Source organism: Panthera pardus, unplaced genomic scaffold (assembly GCF_024362965.1).
Source record: "Panthera pardus isolate Hobbes unplaced genomic scaffold, ASM2436296v1 HiC_scaffold_16, whole genome shotgun sequence".
Taxonomy (NCBI): domain Eukaryota; kingdom Metazoa; phylum Chordata; class Mammalia; order Carnivora; family Felidae; genus Panthera; species Panthera pardus.
In genome coordinates, this window is record NW_026526721.1 from 143,303,341 (window position 1) to 143,323,965 (window position 20,625).

The following is a 20,625-nucleotide window of genomic DNA, read 5'->3' on the forward strand; positions in this document are numbered from 1 at the left end:
ACACTGTTTAAAAAGGAAAAACTTCTTGCTATAAAGCTGGATGAAACTTCAAGGCATAACTGAATAACTGTTCAAATGGCAGAGTTCATTAATTCCAATTGTTACGGTAATTGTTACAACCCATAAGGCCTAAAATACTCTGGCCCTATAAAGAAAAAGTTTGCCTACCCCTGAATCTAGAAGATTGGCTGCAATCCTCAAATTCTGCCCTACTTGATCATTTCTCTCAATTAGGTTTTGATAGGAATAGGTATGAGCCATTTCACATTATTCGCTTTCGCTCAGTAAACTTTGGAAGCCAAATGATCAAGCAATGAAGTCAACTCACTATTTTTCATTGGATGAAAGTATCCTTCTAGAGAAGAGATGCTAAAATCAGATAATTTAAAACACAGTACTTGTTACTCAAGTAAAAATGTCATATATTTAAGAAAAAAGGGTTAAAGTAACATATGAACTCTGATAGCTACTTTTGTTTTTACCCCAAATGGATAGTTCTTTTAAAATTCATGTTATGCGAAAGACTAAGGTGGTCCAAATTTGCCCTTAAGGTGGAGTTACCGTATATGGAAATGTATAATTCTTCAGGTACAAACCAGGATTTATTACAGAATACTTTCTACACAGCTCCCTAAAAATCTAAAAGTGTTCAAAATTTTGTTTAAAGCATCACAATATGCACTTTTCTACTACTTAAGTTCAAACCTACTGCTGATGAACAGTTAAATGTTTTTTATAAATCCACTGTGATCAGAGATTACATGCAGTACCCAAATAGTATCCATTCTTTTTTATTTTATTTTTTTTTTTTTAAATTTTTTTTTTTCAACGTTTTTTATTTATTTTTGGGACAGAGAGAGACAGAGCATGAACGGGGAGGGGCAGAGAGAGAGGGAGACACAGAATCGGAAACAGGCTCCAGGCTCCGAGCCATCAGCCCAGAGCCTGACGCGGGGCTCGAACTCACGGACCGCGAGATCGTGACCTGGCTGAAGTCGGACGCTTAACCGACTGCGCCACCCAGGCGCCCCTATCCATTCTTTTTTAAAGTTAAATCACAACAGAAATCTAGGTAACCTATACAATGTGTTATTTTTTTTTTTTTTTTTTTTTTTTTTTTGGGACAGAGAGAGACAGAGCATGAACGGGGGAGGGGCAGAGAGAGAGAGGGAGACACAGAATCGGAAACAGGCTCCAGGCTCCGAGCCATCAGCCCAGAGCCTGACGCGGGGCTCGAACTCACGGGCCGCGAGATCGTGACCTGGCTGAAGTCGGACGCTTAACCGACTGCGCCACCCAGGTGCCCCTACAATGTGTTATTTTTGAATTTTGAAGAATGTTCATACCTTGAAATGCTCAGTCTTTGGAGATCACTGCTATTCAGATTGTCTTCCTGAGATGGATCCTGTCATGTTTAAAAATAAAGTTTTAAAGTTATAATTGTTAAGAAGTATAGATCTGTTTCCCAAACTAGTTCTTTATGATGTGGGAGTTTCACATATACAGGGGCCCATGGCTACAAAACATTGGGAAACACTGTTCAAGTTAAACAAATTCCTATGGTATAGAACTTCTCAAAACCTTTGGTATACAATAGCACATAATGAATAGCTAAATGGGTTCTTATTAGGTACTTTAGTCCTCTATACCAACTCCATTTTACATATCCAGTGTTTTCTAAACTTCTTTGGCTCTAGTGTCTTCACCTGGCCCCAAAGGATCAACTTTTCTAAATATAAATGACTGGAATATTGGGGGATATAGAAAAGTCTAAAAGGGCCATAGTGGAACTCACCCTGGAACCTTGACCTCATTAATACCAAACAGTAATCAACTGAGTAAAAAACAAAAACAAAAACAAAAACCCCTCACCATTATGTCAACATAGGGATGCTATTTCACACTTTTGATTTCAACTTGGAACCTCTGATAAATTTGCATTAAGCATTCCACTATTCCTATTCCTGGTTGATATCTTTACCTTAGTTGTGACCATTTTCTTTTTTAGTTTTAAATCTCCCCTCCCCCTGCCAAATAAATTCTTATGAAGGTCAAGGACCAAGTCTTAAATTAGAAAAGAAAAAAAAAAAAATCCTTTTAATTCATCTTAAAGTCTTAAGTTTCTTAGTCCTTCAGATACCATTTCAGCAGTAAGCGAAAAGTGATTTCTAAAGTTTCTTCTACTTTTAAATGTTTCTATGATTTATGATGAATTAAACTAAATTTATCCCCTAGCACCATCTAGTGGAAAAGAGTAACTAATAAGAATTGATCTATCTCATACACACACACACACCCTTAAGAGTATTGCTTTTCTGGATTACCTTAAGTTTTTTTGAAATACATCCACTTATTAAATATACTATATACTAAGCACTATGCAAAACATGTTACATATTATCTAACCTTCATGAAAAAACAGTGGTATTTAAAAGTCTACTTTACAGAAAACAAGTTCAGAAGAATTAAATGATATTCCTAATTTTACATAATAATTAGCAACACCGTAATTATGAGCCACGTTTTTATAATGCCGTGGTACTGTTTTCTACTCAGTAAGGAAATATCCATTATGTAAAAAGCTATCAATTTCCTTTCAAGGCAAATCCATTTACTGACAATTATAATTGAGAGCTACAAGGTACAGATCCTTTCTTGCAAGCATATCTTTTTAAAAGAAGCCTGTAAAAAAGATGGCAGAGTAGGAGGGGCGTAAGCTCACCTTGTTCCACAGATACAAGCAGATAACATCCACATCAGTGTAAATAACCCACAAAATGACCTGAGGGATGACAGAACAGACTCTCCACAGCAAAAGGTAAAGAAGAGACCATACTGAACAGGTAGGAAGAGCAGAGAGGCCATCTGGAGCTAAATGGACCCATGGGTCTATCTGAAGGAGGGAGGAACATTGCAGGCATGGAGAAAGGAGAAAAAGACTCACTCTCACACTAGGCACCCCAGGCATGGGGAACACACACAGGGAAGACAAATCCCCAAAGAATCCCTGTGACATTTGGCTTTGAAAACCAGAGAGGCCTAATTTCCCAAGTTCTTACAATCAGTGGGGCTTAACACCTGGGACTTGACAAATCAATGAGCTCAGCTCTGGGAGGCAGGGGAGGGCAGAGGAAACAGAATCCCCGCCCTTGAAGGGACAGCATAATGAACCCCGAGAAGACACAGTATTGAAGCAGCACTGTGAAAAATGCTTCAGGTATACAGGAGAGAGATTAGCTGACTCATGTTAGAGCATGTGCTAGAGTAGCAGGGATCGCTGGGAGACTTCTCAAAGAAGAAAGGAGCTGGTGGGTGCTTCTTCTCTCCCAGGCCCCCCACCCTATTTACACGGACACGCGCAGGACCAGTGCAGCACCCTCTCCACCTGGCTGGCTAACAGCATGCCCCACGCTTCTGCAGTTCTGCCCTCTCCAACCCAACCAGCTTCCATAGTTTTGGGCAGCAGCAGGTACCCTCCCACAACCGACCAGCACAGACCTTGCTGGCACTAAATATACTGCCCCCCACACTCTCTTGGGGACTCACCCCCACCAGCCATAAAGCAGTTTTCAAAAGCAGCTCCAGCTCCCCTCCCACCGTAGACCTCTCCCACTCAAACTGTGCTAACACCATATGCCGTGCCCCAACATTCTCCTATGGATCTGCTCCTTTCAATATGCCCTTGGCCAGAACCCATCCAAAGTGGTAAAACCCTGGCACTGTGCAGGCAGCCCTGGGAGGGGCCAGCACCACTCCAAAAGTGACTCCTGCCCTGGGGAGACGGGAAAATAACCACACAGACACCAGACTGGCTCCAGCTGGAGCAGTGAGTGGGGGGTAGACATCTGGTCTAACTACAGGGCCTACCCACCAACAAAAGCTTCTTAAGACACAATACAGGGAAAGTACCCTGAAGTTCAGTGCTACTGCATCTCTGGGAAATGCCTGGTCTGCCTTGACCAAAGCCCAAGGTGGCCCTAGACTGGCCCACTAACAGAGGGACCAGACCCTTCCCACAAGAGGCAAAGAAGGCAACTGCAGATGACTGAAGGCAAAAGTGGCTTGGCCCAAACAGTAAGGAGCACACACAGGAGATGCGCCTGAAATGTGAGGTTCTGGTGAACATGGGACATTGTACTTCTTGGCACCACAGGACCTCTTCTTTATAACGCCACTATTTCAAGAGCTGGAGACATAGCTGACTTCCCTAAGACATAGAAACAAACAAAATTAAGAGACAGAGGATTATGCCCCAAAAGAAAGAAAAGGCCTAGATCATAGCAAGAGACCTAAACAAAACAGAGATTAATATGCGTGGTAGAGTATTTACAATAATGGTCATAAAGATACTCACTAGACTTGAGAAGAGTGGAAGACCTCAGTGAGACCCTTACAAAAGAGATAGAAACCATAAAAATATAAACCATAAGAGATGAAGAACTCAGTAACTGAAATTAGAAATGTACTAGACGAAACAGTGCACCAGAAAAATAAGAAAGGATGAGCGAACTGAAGGCCAGAGTAATGGAAAGCAATCAAGCTGAAGAGAAGAAAGATAAAATTATAATAATAAATGAAAACAGATTTAGGGAATTCAGTGATGCCATCAAGTGTAATAACATTTGAATCACAGGGATGCTACAAGAAGAGAATGAAAAGGGGACAGAAAGTTTATTTGAAGAAATAAATTTGGGAAGCTGAAAACTTCCTGCATCTGAGGGAAGAAACCAAAATCCAGATACAGGAGGCACATAAAGCCCCCAATAAAATCTAGCCAAGAGGTGCAAAGTAAGACACATAATGACAATGGCAAAAGGCAGTGATAGAGAATTTTAAATGCAGCAAAAGAAAACACATACATGGGAAACCCCATGTGGCTCCCAGCTGATTTTTCACCAGAAAGTGTGCAGGCCAGAAGGGAGTAGCATGATACATTAAAAGTGCTGAAAAAAAACCCTGCAGCCAAGAATACGCTACAGAGCAAAGATATCATTCAGAATAGAAGAGATAAATGGTTTCCCAAACAAAGGTTAAAGGAATTCATCACCACTAAACCAACCCTACAAGAAATGTTAAAGGGGGCACTTTGAGTGGAAAGGAAAGACCATTAGTAGGAATAATAAAAGGAGCACAAAAACAGTAAAATTTATATCTATAAAACTCAGCCAAGGGATTCACAAAATAGAATGATGTAAAGTATGACACCATTTACCTAAAACATGAGGTGGAGAGAAATAAATACTGGATTGAAACCTAAGTGACCACTAACTTAATATAGACTGCTATCTGCATAAAATGTTATGTTACATGCAAACCTGATAGTACCACAAATCTCAAAACCCACTAATAGATATGCAAAATGTAAAGAGAAAGGAATCCAAGTATATCACTACAGAAAGTCAGCAAACCAGGAGAGTGCAAGAGAAGAAAGTAACAGAGTAGAACTATAAAAACAACCGTAAACAAGTAATAAAATGGCAATAAGTACATACCTATCAATAATTACTTTGAATATAAATGGACTAAATGGTACAATCAAAAGACATTAGGTGATGGAATGGATAAAAAAGGAAAAGATCCATCTATATGCTGCCTACAAGAGACTCATTACAGAACTAAAGACAAATGCAGATTGAAAGTAAAGGGATGGAAAAGCATTTGTCATGCAAATGGTGGCAGGGAAAAAAAAAGCCAGGTTGGCAATACTTTTATGGGATAAAGTAGACTTTTAAAGAAAGACATGGGGTGCCTGGGTGGCTCAGTCGGTTAAGCATCTGACTCCCAGTTTCAGCTCAGGTCACTATCTCACTGTTTCATGGGTTTGAGCCCGTGTTGGGCTCTGCACTCATGGTGCAGAGCCTGCTTGGGATTTTCTCTCTTTCTCTCTCTCTCCTCCCCTCTCCTGTTCACACTGTCTGGATCTCTCTCAAAATAAATAGACATAAAAAAATTTTTAAAAGAAGAACAGGAAAAGAACACTATATAATCATAAATGGAACAATTACAATAAGAATTGTAAATATTTATGCACTCAACATGGAAGCACCCAAATACATACAGCAAATAACAAACATAAAGGAAGTAATCAATAGTAATACAATAGTAGGGAACTTTAACATTCCACTTCTATCAATGGATAGAACATCCAAACAGCAAATCAGCAAGGAAACAGTGGCTTTGAATGACACAATGGATCAGATGGATCTAGCCGATATATTCAGAACATTCCACCCTAAAACAGCAAAATACACAATTCCTGTCAAGTGCACACGGAACATTCTCCAGAATAGATCTCATATCAGGCAACAAAATAAGTGCAACAAATTCATAAAGACTGAAGACACAGCATGCATCTTTTCCAACCACAGTACTATGAAACTACAAATCAACCACAAGAGAAAATCTGCAAAAAAACAAAATACATGGAGGTTAAATAACATGCTACTAAGCAATCAGTGGTTCAACTAAGAAATCAAAGCAGCCGCCAAAAATACATGAAGACAAATGGAAATGAAAATCCAACAGCCCAAAATCTTTTGGATTCAGCAAAAGCTATTGTATTAATAAGGAAATTTATAGCAAGACAGGTCTACCTGATAATGCAAGAAAAATCTCAAACAACCTAACCTGTTACCTGAAAGAGTTGAAAAGGAGAACAAAACCCCAAACCAGTGGATGGAAGGAAATTATTAATAAAGATTAGAGCAGAAACAAATTCATTAGAAACTAAAAACACAACAGAGCAGATCAAGAAAACCAGGAGCTGGTACTTCGAAAAGACCAACAAAATTGATAAACCTTCAGCAATATTCACCAAAAAAACCAAAAAACAAAAAAGACTCAAAATCAGACATAAAACAGGAGAAATAACTGACACCACAGAAATACACAGGATTGTAAGAGATTATGAAAAATAATATGCCAACAAACTAGAAAACCTAGAAAAAATGGGAGAAATTACTAGAAACATACAACCTCCCAAAACTGAAATCAGGAGAAAAAGAAAATTTGAACAGACCAATTACCAGCCATGAAATTGAATAATTAATCAAAAAGTTCCCAACAAACACAAGTCCAGGACCGGATGGCTTCAGAGGCGAATTCTATTATACATTTAAAGAAGAATTAATACCTATTTCTCTCAAATTAATCCAAAAAATAAAAGTAAGAAAGCTTCCAAATTCATTCTATGAGGCCAACATTACCCTGATACCAAAACCAGATAGACACTACACAAAAAAGGGAAGTACAGGCCAATACTGTTGATGAACACAACTGCAAAAATCCTTAACAAAACACTAGCAAAAGGAATCCTACTATACGTTAAAAAAATCATTCACCATGACCAACTAGATTTTATTCCTAGGATGCCAGTGTGGTTCAATATTCTCCAATCAACATGATACATCACATGAACATGAGAAGGAATAATCCAATTAAAAACGGGCAAAAGGTATTAACAGACATTTCTCAAAAGACATCCGGATGACCAACAGACATGAAAAGATACTCAACATCACTCATCATCTGGAAATGCAAATCAAAACCATAATGAGGTATCACCTCACACCTGTCAGAATGGCTAAAATAAAAAACAAACAAGTGTCGACAAGGATGTGGAGAAAAAGGAACCCTCATGTGTGCTGGTGGGATGCAAACTGGTGTAGCCACTTTGAAAACACTATGGAGGTTCCTCAAAAAATTAAAAATAGAATTGACATATGATTCTGTAATTCCACTGTTAGGTATTTACCCAAAGAATATGAAAACACTAATTGGAAGGGATATATGCAACCCTATGTCTATTGCAGCATTATTTACAATAACCAAGATATGGAAGCTGCCCCAGTGTACATCAATATATGGATAGAGGATGTGTGTGTGTGTGTGTGCATGCAAAAAATGGACTATCACTCAGTCATAAAAGAGAATCTTGCCTTCTGCAACAACGTAGATAGATCTAGAGAGTATGATGCAGAGCGAAATAACCCAGTCAGAGAAAGACAAATATCATATGATTTCACTCACGGTAGAATTTAAAAACCAATAAACAAAGAAAAAAAGAGACAAACCAAAAACAGACTCTTAACCATAGAGAACAAATAGATGGTTATCAAAAGGGGTAGGGATGAGTTAAATATGTGAAGAGAATTAGGAGTACATTTATCATGATGAGTACTTAGTAAGGTATAGCCTTGCTGAATCACTGTATTGTACACCTAAAACTAATATAACATTGTATCTTAACTATACTGAAATTAAAAATTTTAAAAACATAAAATTAAAAAACATATATAAATAAACAAGCAACCATAGCAGTCAGGCAGCCATCTAGCTAGCTTTTCAGGGGCTATGGCACCTAAGCTTGTAGGACAGGATGCTTGAAGCCTTTGAAGAAATTACGGTATGTAATCACAGGTTCAAAGGTATGGCAGTGGTTAACTTCAGATGTCAAGTAGGAAAAAAAGCATTTTGCTCAACAGGAACTGACATTAATTTCTGTGGTATTTCCCCTTTCTCAGGCCTGGGGGCTTGAAAGCAAGTTCTCATTGTCCAGTTCAGAGGAATTCATTTGGCCAAGGCCAAGGTGGAATGCTGTATTATTCTTAATGTCTGGCTCATCCTCAAGTGGTGGTCACATTCAATAAAGACTACATTACAGAAGAGAGAACTATCAGTTCCATTTAAGGACAGCGGGGATTCAGGGGAAGCATGCTGGCTGGCAGTCAGGAAGTATGGGAAGTAGTTCCCTTATCAGTTACTGGCATCCCAAGAGGAACCAGGGGTAGGTGACACAGCTCCTCAATGGAGTTAGAATGCTCTGATGGGCAAAATGGGTAAGATGAGAAATAATTATCTAACTGGTTAACTTATTTAAAATACATAAATGTATATAATGGTTGTTTGACTCTAGACTACTAACCTTTACAATTTCTGTAACAATTATCTTTTTAAGATTTTTTTTCCCAAATTTTTATTTAAATTGTTAACACACAGTGCAATATTGGTTTCAGAAGAATTTAGTAATTCACCACTTACATACAACACTCAGTGCCCTTCATAAAAGTGCCCTCCTTAATAACTATAATCCATCTAGCTGACCTGTCACCCTCCATCAACCCTCAACCTGTCCTCTATACTTAAAAGTCTCTTATGGTTTGTTTCCCTCTCTTCCCCACCCCACCGCCACGTTCATCTTTTATTTCTTAAATTCCATACAAGTGAAATCATATGATACTGTATTTGTCTTTCTCTGACTTGGCTTAGCATAATACACTCTATCTCCATTCATGTCATTGCAAATGGCAAGACTTCATTCTTTTTGATGGCTGAGTAATATTCCGCTGTGTATATATACCACCTCTTCTTTATCATTCATCAGTTGATGGACATTTGGGCTCTTTCCATAGTTTGGCTATTATTTGTAACAACTATTTTGCATATGGTGCATGTGCTCTCACACTGTTATTATTTCTTCTTTTTCTATTCAGTACTATCTGTCATGACATCTAACCTTGTAATCAAGTTTGTTAGAACCCAATGTAAAGTTCTGGTAAACAGATTAGGTGAGGACCTGAGAGGCAACTTGTGTTTTAGTGGATGACTTTAGGCTAACCGTACTTTAGCAGCTCAGCAGGGCTTTTCGTTTTTGCTTTTTCCCAATTCTTACAACCTCAGCTATTTGCTAAAAATTAAAGTTGTCCCAAAAGTATTAAACTTCTAAAAATTAGTAGACTGACAAGTTTTTCCTTCTTAAAAAAGAATCCTAAAAATTAAGTTGTATCTTGTAGTGTCTACATTAATCAAATTATTAAACAAAACGATAAACTTAAAACTTGAGTTCTCTTTAAGCTTTACAGAAAAAAATGACATAAGGAAACTGAAGGAAAGGAGTTTAAAAGAATAGCTTTAATAAATTAATAAACTAAGGTTTTTTTTAAGTGAGCTTTTTAAAACAAAATTATAAATTCTGGGATTATGCTAGAAGTATATAGTATATCAAATTTTACACAAAATGGCTAAAATGGAAGATAAAGGTGAATTTTTCAGAGACTGTAACTCTCTAAGTAGCAACAATATAAGTTAACTCTACAATTTAATCCTTAGTTACAAATCCTACAAATAGTACACAGTACTGAATACTGAACTTCTCAATTTAATAATTCTGTAGTACCATTTGTTTGGCTTTCTGTAGCTGTATTTTGAGATCACTACATTCTTTCCTCATCAGTTCCAGCTCTTGTTCCAAACCATGGATCTTCAGGTCACAGCTCAACTTTTCCACCTCCCAGTTTGATGAAGGTGGATTTAAATTCCTCATCACTAAAAAAAGGATAGACGTTAAAATTGTTATTTCTGCCTTCACATTTGTTGCAATTCCGTAGTAAAATGTACATAATGCAAAAACTAATATAAAACATGCACAAGTAAGTTTTTAAAAAACAATAATTACGTTCAAAGATCTATGCTAATGAGAATATAAAACCTGCCAATCTTGTTTTAGAATGTATTAATCATCCCAGTCCCTGATTTTCTATTTACATTAAAGTACAAGTTTGTAAGTCTGGAACTTTAAAATATACGACACTAATCAAATCGTAGACAAGTCAATAATCTAGCTATGTAAGTCAAGGTTAAGACAGTGATAAAAGTAAATGAAGTGAGGAAACTGAAGCTCACGTAGCTAATCACTCCATCTAGTCCCCCCAGAGAGTTTGACCATAAGGCCTAGAACATGATATCAAAATGATTTACTGATGAACATTCCACTGCAGAAACTCAATACAACTGGATACTGACTTACTCTTGACTAAATGCTTTAGACTCCCTACCTAGAAAAATCCCCAACCAGCTATTACAAGAGAGCTCATCTCAATCTCCTATCAAAAGGTCTCCCTCAGAGGCCTACTCTTCAGTTTGGCTCATCAGAATGTTTATGGGAACAGGCCAATACCCATATTGTTCCATAACTAATTTTTCACTCCAGCATTGCATCTGCACATTTTAACAGCCTTCAGAAATTTAAAAAAAAAAAAAAAAAAAGGAATTGTAACTACTCCATGACAGGCGTCTAATAGCAGGCAAAAGTTCATTAGAAAGGAAAAGCCAGGACATACCAGCAGGCAAGATGTTTTGACAAGGATGGGGTTCTACTCCTTTCTTCATCTACTTCATCACAAACTAGCCCTGAATAAAAACCATCAAATTTTCTCTAGGAAAAGTGCAATTTATATCTAAGGAAAAGTTAAAAGGGGTTGATATTTTGTGAAAGCAGATCAGAGAAATTAACATAAGCCTAAAATTATAAAATAAGTTAAGGCCTTAGCATACAGATAAAGAAACCTGGTAATGGATATAACACATAAATGGAAAACTGTACTGATTCCATTATAACATTTGTAACAAATAAGTGGCATACCCTGCTGAGTTTCCACCTCTGTCCTTAGCTGGAGAAGTTCTACTTCTTTAGATTGTAGCTGTTCATTCAATACTTTCAAAGATTCAGAGTTGTCTTTATTCTAGTTAAGTAGGGAAAATGCCAAATTACATTTGGTATAATCTGTAGCTTGATATATATTAATTTTCAGGTAGATGAAAAAAACCGATTCAGGCCTTTTAAAAAGTGAGGTGGGAAAATGAACCCAGTTTTTCGCTAATCTCTCTGTCTTTCAAACTTAGGATATTATTCACTGGCTTTTTTTCTTTTTTCTTTTCATTTTTAAAAACATTGACAAATCCTACTATGTCATGATTTTTAAAAATAAGTTAGTGGCGTTAGACATATTTAAGTCCTAAACATCATTACATACAAAGTATTTATTTTGCACAGAAATAAGTTACAAATATTACTATTAAAAATTGCTATTTTTGCCCTGAGCATGTATATTTTCAATTTTTAATTTCATAAATATAAATATTTATTTCTAATTTTAAGCTTCCTGAAGAAGAAACTCATTCCCAATATATAGATATTCTTTTTAAACCAACTTACCATTTTATCCAATTTGCTTTTCAAATTATCTCTATCAATGCAAACCTCTCGATATGCATGATAGGCCTTATTTACTTGTTCACGTCCCACAGAACTTGTTTCTTCATCTAATCGAGCTCCTATAAGCTAAGAGAATGAAATTAGAAGAGAAAGCTTAAGAAGGAATTCTACACACACACACACACACACACACACACACACACACACACACACACACACAGAAGCCAGTCTTCTGATGACTCTACACCTTACTTTTTTTGTAATGCAGGGATAAAGCCTGGACTATAATTAAAATAAAACATTTCACTTCCAACAATTAAGCTTTATTGATTAAGAAAGAAAAAAAATACAGGTAAGTATTTTTAAAGTGCTCTATTTTATGCTTTTAATCAGTGTTTTCTGTCTTATAGCATATACTAATTCATCACACTAAAATACTACATCATTCTTTTATAGTACGAAGATGTTTTCCAAGCCAGTAGTATTTCATTTCCATCATCAGAAAAAGTGAGAAATGAAGGTATACTTGGCTTTTTAGAGAATAAACGTGTTAGTTCATTTAGTACTAGATTATTCCAGAATAGAAATTAATAGGATTATTGGTCACAAAGTACAGAACTATCTCCAATGTTAACTATACCAAATCACATTTTTCTACTTAGTTTAAAAATAAACATAACTATGAACTCCAAAATGTTACCTTTTCTCACTCTATCCCAGTATATCACAAATTTATTTGATTATCATTAAAGAAAATGCATAGGAATTCAAAGAAATCATGATTTTTACAACTGACTTCCTTTCTCGTACTTCCCCTAGATGAATCAAACTCTACCAAGCCCCATCCTACAGTTTTTGTAACAAGATAATTCATTTCCTTGGCAGCTAAGAATCCATTTCCTTTCCCTTTGGCGAACCTGCTGTTCATAAAATACAAATAAAATGATCTAATCCAAATAAACATAAAACTAAGTTAAAACTTTAAAACTCAAAAACAAAAATATAAGTGTTCCACTTATATGGAACTTATAGTGGAGCTTTGAAGAGTTCCACTATCCAAAGCCAAGTAGATGTGATGATTTATAATGGGATCAGCTATCAAGCTTAAATATTCTATAACATTTAGGAGTGTCAGGTTTCTGCATGAAAAAGGTAAACAGATGACATTAATTTATCAGTTGAAAGCATTATTCTGTGTGTTGAAAAACAAAAGAGAATGTTCAGGTAAAGAAGATGTATGTCAATTCTGGTGAAGACATTTTTAAACATATTAGAATAATGTTACAGGAGCTTCCTCCTTTGACACTTAATTTCCTTTGTTGGCATATAATTTTTTGCACACATATTAACATGCTGAATAAAACACAGTTTATGAAGGGACGGCAATCTGAAAAAAGAAAAATCTATTCCAAGTTGTTATTGGAAGTTGTTATTGCTGTTCCAAGTTGAATATTCTACAAATATTCATCATGTACATTATATGTAAAGTATGATAAGTGCAGTATGCCCAGGGTTTTAAGATTAGAAGTGAGTTATTCTTGGAAATTTAGTAAACCATGGAAGACAGGATAGAAAACTATTTAAAACGTCAAGTATTTTAAATTATTCTTTAAGTCATAAAATATAATAAAGATAATAATTACCTTTTCTTCCAAAAATCTTATTCTTTTCTTTAAGAAAGAGTTCTCTTTCTCTGAATCCTTAAGTCGTTTTTTGATGTCTTCATATGCAGTGACAAGGGCAAAATGTGAAGCAACAGACTCATCTCCTGAATATATTGAGATTGGAGTCACCGTATCTCTCCTATGTGCTTTTTCATGATTCAGAATGCAGATATCATCTTCTACCAGTGCATCCATGACAGCTTTTTAAAAGAACATAAAATACAAATGTCTCATTGAATAAATGAGCAAAAGAGATGTATTTAGAATGAGCATACTGGGGCAATGTTTAAAAACTCTTTTCTTTTAGAGGCAGCATAAAATACTGGTAAAGGGCATGGACTCTGAAACCAGATTCTAGGAGCTGCATCCAAGTACTACTACTTAGAGCCAGTGTGGCTTTGGGCAAGATGCTTAATCTCTCTGCCTCAGTTTCCTTATTTATAAAGTATAAAAAATCGTAGCAACTATTTCACAGAATTCATAAGAATATTAAATGAGTTGATATCTATAAAGCATTTGAAACCAACCGAAGCTATTATTAAGTTTTAGAAAAAGTTGTGAAACCATTTTTATGGAAAGGATAAACATTTTTAAATACTTAATACCCATTATTTTTTTCTTATCAGCATTTCCACTTACATATATAAATAGCAAGTTTTATAGCTTCCCAAACTATAAATTATCAAAAACTCCAAGTACAATTCATTACAAGACTATTACAGAAGTTTTAAGGCATGCTCCACTATATTCTTCCCATACCAGTAGTTGTTTGTTGTGCAACTGCAATAGTACCCATTAAAAAAACTTTTTAAAATGTTTTTTTTTTTTTATTTTTGAGAGAGAGAGCATGTGAGGGAGAGGCAGAGAGAGAGGGAGACACAGAATCTGAACCAGGCTCCAGGCTCTGAGCTGTCAGCAGAGAGCCCAACCCGGGGCCCGAACACATGAACTGCGAGATCATAACCTGAGCCGAAGTTAGATGCTTAACTGACTGAGCCCCCCAGGGGCCCCGGAATTAACATTTCAGTACTTACTGTGTCCTAGTACCTTGTACTACATTCTCTTAATACTATCTCATTTAAACCCATCCAAACAATTCTATGAGGTAGGTATCATCTACATTTTATAGGATCAAAAAGGTTAAGTACTCAGTCCAAGTAAAAGCTAGTAGATGTCAGTTAGCTCTGTGAGGGTCCAAGTTATGTTTGTTTTGTTCATCATTGTGTCCCCAACTCTAACACCTAAGAGAAGCAGCCAGTTACTCCATTGGTTAGGGAACTTACTTGCTCTGTACATCTACTTTTGCTGTTAGGTTCATCATTACTTCCCCATCTGAGAGTTATGTTCCTGAAAAACACTGTGGAAGGAGAAATTGTGGCTGAAACCTTTTAAGACCTCATGGGAAAAACAGGGTAAGAGGGACTGCATATCATAAGAGAACCTAAAAAATCCTTTTAAACATTTTTAAGTTTGAAATAAAACACCAAATACAGCATTCTAAATAAAGACTATAATGGAATTTCATGTATCTTACATAATTAAGGACTACTGAAAAAAATTTTATTTACTATTCCTTGCTTGGAATAATATTTTATTGCTTATTGTGTCAGTCACTGTTCCAAGAATATTAAAGGTGGAATTGAAGTAGAAGGAATTTAAGTAATTTTCCCAAGTAACATAGTAAATAATGAACTGAGATATAAACATAGGTGATTAAACCACAGAATCCATGTTTTACTATGCCTGCTCTTCTCCAAAACTTCTAGCCTCCCTCCCTGTATCAATCAATGCCTATAAAGTCCATTTTGCTGTATTTCAGACAACATGAGTATTAGGAAAAGTGTGTGTTTTTCTGGTTCTGGTCTTCTATCACTGTATTTCTGCTTTACTGGTTTTACAATGAAAAGCTTCCAATTGTTCTCAACTAATGTTAGAGTTTGGTATGCCTAGCAATTTTTTTATATCTAGGATTATAGGAGAGGTAGGCAAAAATGAATGTGTGTACTACAATCTGAGTAGGTGAAAGCTATCAGACAATTTTCACCAATACCAACTTGAAAATTTCTAAGCAGGGCACCTGGGTGGCTCAGCCAGTTAAGCATCCGACTTCAGCTGAGGTCATGAGCTCACAGTTCATGAGTTCGAGCCCCACGTCAGGCTCTGTGCTGATACCCATAAGCCTCAAGTCTGCTTTGGATTCTGTGTCTTCCTTTCTCTCTGCCCCTCCCCCGATCACACTCTCTCTTCCTCTCAAAAATAATAAACATTAAAAATATTAAAAATTTTTTTCTAACCATATAGGACAACTCCTACTCTTAAGTTAGAATCTTTCCCAGCCTGTCAATAAAGTCCAAAAATAAGAAAGGACTATGCTACCTACATATCCCAAAAAGGTGGCAGGTCCTTAGAACCATACTTAATTTCTGCTGCTTCTGGTGGAAGATATACTTTCTTCTCGTAATGAAGAAAAAGTTTTCTTCCTTTAATGGGGTTTACTTTTTCCTCTCTGAATTCAACCCTTTTCCAAAATAACAGCAAACATCATACCAGTCATGCTGCTGATAGCTGAAATGTTGGTATTTCCTCTCCAAAAGGAAAGTATGGGTTATTCCCACATTGCAAACTGCAAGTATGCATATGTATATCCACATAAGATTCTTTCTCCTACATATTATATCTGAAAAGCTTGCTAAGCAGAACAAGAATAGTTCGCTAGTTAAGTGGCAGCATGCAGTATAGTTTAAGGAGAGATAAAACTGTGCCCATCTTAGACATAATTTCTCATATCTTAATATCCAAATGAGGAGTTATTCAACTGGGATAATTTTTTCTCCAAAGAAAGTTGAAAAACGAGAAGTAAGCATAAACTGCTCTACACAATCAACACAGATGTCCTACAGACTGTGCACTTTAAGGATCAGAGCATATATGCTTTTACTTTACACAAAGTTCTAGCTAGCTCAGCTGTGTGATTTCCTATTCATTTTTATCACGAAACAATCATTTATTCAGCAAGGAAAACCCAGTGTGGAAAACAGCTGTGCAGTAAAATAATTACCACACCATAAAGATAAGTAATATATTTGAAACAAGAGAGAATGCTATGGAAATTGAGGGTTGGGAAGGAGGAATGGTTTTGAAAGAAGTATCACACACACAAAAAAATGACTCTTAGTCCCGTACTCTTAAGTGAAGAGGATGGTTATTTTCATTGTACTTAAAACTTCTAGGAAGGAGAAACAAGTTCAAAGACCTGAAAGTGTGGGGAGAAGGTATGAAAAGATAAACAGCAAAATGTGAAATAAAAAAACCTAACAGAAACAAACTCTCTTTATAACAGAGAGACTACAGAATTTGGTCCTTATTCTATGGAATTCAAGAATGGATAGGATTCAAGAATGTGAAGAATACACAATATTTATAAAATGTATCTGTAACCAAATGAACTACTCAGTATTGTGCTAAGTATTTTAAAAACATTATCCCATTTAATTCTCATGACTACACTCTGAGGTAGAAAATCTTACTGTATTCATTTCACGGATGAGAAAACTGGGGCCTGGGAAGGTTACAAAGCTTAACCAAGATCAGATAACATACAGTACAAGCACTTGGATTTCAGAGCCTGAACTATCAGTATTTTCCCCCCCCCATGAATTTTCCACATACTCAGATTTGTTAAGAACTACAAAACTAGGAATCTTATGGAACGACTTTTAAGTATCTTAGATGGAAGGAGATATAATGATATAACAAAGTCACATGTATAGTATGATAAGTGGTCCTTTTTAGGACAAAATCAGTAATGCGATTGGCTTATTTTATATATTTAAATCTTATTTCCTATTTTGGTTTTAAATCACCAAAAAGGTGCATTTGGTGAGAAATATGAGAAAGTATTATTTGCATTTATATGCTTCTTTCAGGTTTCATACTATTATTCCAAATATTTACTTATTGTACTATAAACATGACTTGGAAAGCACTGGAAAGCAGCATGAAAATTGCTTATCTAATTGTCCTAAAAATTATATGAGAAATAGCCATAGATTAAAACACACCCAAGGGGTGCCTGGCCAGTTCAGTTGGTAGAGCATGCAACTCTTGACCTTGGGGTTGTGAGCTTGAGCCCCATGTTGAGTGTTGAGATTACTTAAAAACTGGGGTTAAGCATCTGGCTCTTGCTTTCAGCTCAGGTCATGATCTCACGGTTCATGGGATCCAGCCCTGCATGGGGCTCTGTGCTGACAGCATGTACCCGGGTTGGGATTCTCTCTCCTCTCTCTCTTTCTAAATAAATAAGTAAACTTAAAAAAAAGAATACAACAACTGAAATAAAAAATACATTAGAGGGAATCAAAAGATTAGAAGATGCAAAAGAATGAATCAGCAAACTGGAAGACAAGATAATAGAAAGGACCTAAACTAAACAGCAATAAAAAAGGAGGACGAGGAGGAGGAAGAAGAGGAGGAAGAGGAAGAATTTTACAAAATGAGGGTAGGCTAAGGGATCTCTTGGACAATATCAAGTAAACATACATTCACATTTCAGAGGTCCCAGAAAGAAAGGAGAGAAAGGGGCAGAAAACTTATTTGACAAAAATAATAGCTGAAAACTTCCCTAACCTGGGGAAGGAAACAGACATCCAGGTACAGAAAGCAACCAGAGTCCCAAACAAGATGGACCAAAGGAGGTCCACAACATGACATACATTAAAATATCATCAAAGATCAAAGATAAAGAATTTTAAAAGCAGCAACTTTGCAGGCCAGAAGAGACTGGCATGATATATACAAAGTGCTGAAACGTAAATAACCTACATCCAGGAATATTCTACCCAACAACATTATCATTCAGAATTGAAGGAGAGATAATCGTTTTCCAGACAAGCAAAAGTTAAAGGAGTTCATCACCACTAAACTGGTATTATAATAAACGTTGAAGGGACTTTAAGTGGAAAAGAAATGACCATAATTAGAAAAGGAAAAAATTTCAAGAGTAAAAATAGAAGCAAACATACAGTAAAGTTAGTACAGCAATCATTTATAAAGCTAGTATGAACGTTAAAAAACACAAGTAGTAAAATCTATTATGTCCTAAAAAAATTACTTAAGAGTAGTAACAAAATAAAAAAGATGTAAAATATGGCAACGTATACATAAAATGTGGGAGTAAAAATGAGGTTCTTTCAAAATGTGTTTGAACTTAAGTGACCATCAACTTACTACAGACTGTTACACTTAGGATGTCAAATATGAAACTCATGGTAGCCACAAACCAAAAACCTTTAAAGATACACAAAAAAAGAGAAAGAAAGCCAAGCATAACACTAAAGAAAGTTCTCAATCACAGGGAAAGAGATCAAGAAAGGAACTGAGAAAAACTACAAAAATAACCAGAAGACAATTAACAAAAAATGGCACTAAGCACATACCTATCAACAATTTTTTTTTTTTTTTAATATTTATTTGGAGAGAGAGACAGAGACAGCGAACAAAAGAGCGCATGCATGCACAAGAGGGGCAGAGAGAAAGAGGGAGAGAGAAAATCTCAAGCAGGCTCCATGCTCAGGGCAGGGCCCAACGAGGGGCTCAAGATCATGACCTGAGCAGAAATCAAGAGTCAGAAGAAGCACAACTAACTGAGCCACCCAGGTACCCCTATCAAGGATTACTTTAAACGTGAGTGGTCTAAATGTTCCAATCTAACGACATAGGGTGAAGAATAGATTAAAAAAACAAGACCTACCTATATGCTGCCTATAAGAGACTCACTTCAGATTGAAGTGAAGGACTGAAAAACGATATTCCATGCAAACTAAAGCAAAAAAATCTGGGGTATGTCGGAGCAGCTTGGGTGTGGGAGGAGCGGCTGCAACCAGGCAGCACAACTTTGTAAAGGCTCTCAGCACTCTGACCTGCAGGCACCCAGCATGCACCTACCCTACTGCCACAATGCCCAAGAGGAAGGTCAGCTCCACTGAGGGGGTGGCAAAGGAGTAGCCCAAGAGGAAATTGGTGAGGCTGTCCGCCAAACCTGCACCCACAAAAGTGGAAAAGAAGCCAAAAAAGGAGGAAGAAAAGGATAAATCTTCAGACAAAAAAAAAGTAAAGGGGAAAAGGAAAGCAAAGGGAAAACAGGCTGAAGTGGCTAACCAAGAAACAAAAGGAAACCTACCTACAGAAAATGGAAAAACTGAAAATGAGGGGAGTCTAGCCTCTGATGAAGCAGCAGAGAAAGAAGCCAAGTCTGATTAATATCATATACCATGTCTTATTAGTAGTGGTCCCTGTCTCCCTACGTATACAATCCAGAGGAATAGTTTTATTAACTATTTTGTGAATGCAGGTTCTTTAGTAGCTCCATAAACATTTTTAGGAAGGAGGGAATCCCCCCTCATACCATTATTTAAGCGTAAATGCTTTTTTAAAAAGGTGAAACCATTTGCTAGTTGTTAATTTTTATTTTTTGGTACAACCAGAAAATAGCGGGATATTGAATATGGGATGCTTTGATTATCTTAGGTGTCAGTTTAACATTCCATAGATGGGGCAGTTTTTATATCCTATAATGCCAAGCATACTAAATGTCAGTTTGGAGTCAGTCATGAGTTTACTAGGTCTTGAACATCTTAAATTACTTCTATTCCAATGTTGTTTTTGACAGAATTGATTCCTAAATAAGACCACTCCTTGATCTTGCCTCTCCCTGTCAGAATTTTGTGTCCTCTGTAACATCTTGGATTTGGTCCAGTTTTCCTAGTAACTTTGCTAATGTGCTGTGCCAGACTGAAAATTTGAGTATGTAATGTATATAATATTAAATTGTGAAATAATGGGACTTAACAATGCAACAGCATATCAACATTTGAATATATTGCTGTTAAGAAAAATTTGCCTCCAAATTTTAAGCTGAAAGGTCACTGAAATAACCTTTAGAAAAAGAAATCACAACTACATGATTTTTCA

At 36.4% G+C, this 20,625-nt stretch overlaps 1 protein-coding gene and 1 pseudogene across 3 annotated transcripts in view; one reads left to right on the plus strand and one right to left on the minus strand.

The window, feature by feature from the left end:
• Positions 1-20,625, minus strand: part of AZI2 (5-azacytidine induced 2) — a 38,127-nt gene that overhangs the window by 8,742 nt on the left and 8,760 nt on the right. For 2 of the 3 annotated variants that reach the window (XM_019422859.2, XM_019422858.2), the window contains 5 exons: positions 13,636-13,856; positions 11,993-12,118; positions 11,420-11,519; positions 10,175-10,323; positions 1,347-1,405 (listed from right to left, as the gene is read on the minus strand). In XM_019422859.2, the coding sequence (XP_019278404.1) occupies positions 1,347-1,405; positions 10,175-10,323; positions 11,420-11,519; positions 11,993-12,118; positions 13,636-13,851 (650 nt within the window). In that variant the 5' untranslated portion in view covers positions 13,852-13,856. Of the gene's footprint in view, positions 1-1,346; positions 1,406-10,174; positions 10,324-11,419; positions 11,520-11,992; positions 12,119-13,635; positions 13,857-14,939; positions 15,014-20,625 lie in introns of all 3 variants that reach the window. The other variant, XM_053903888.1, reaches the window with a different exon arrangement.
• Positions 19,612-20,016, plus strand: LOC128777336 (non-histone chromosomal protein HMG-14-like; annotated as a pseudogene).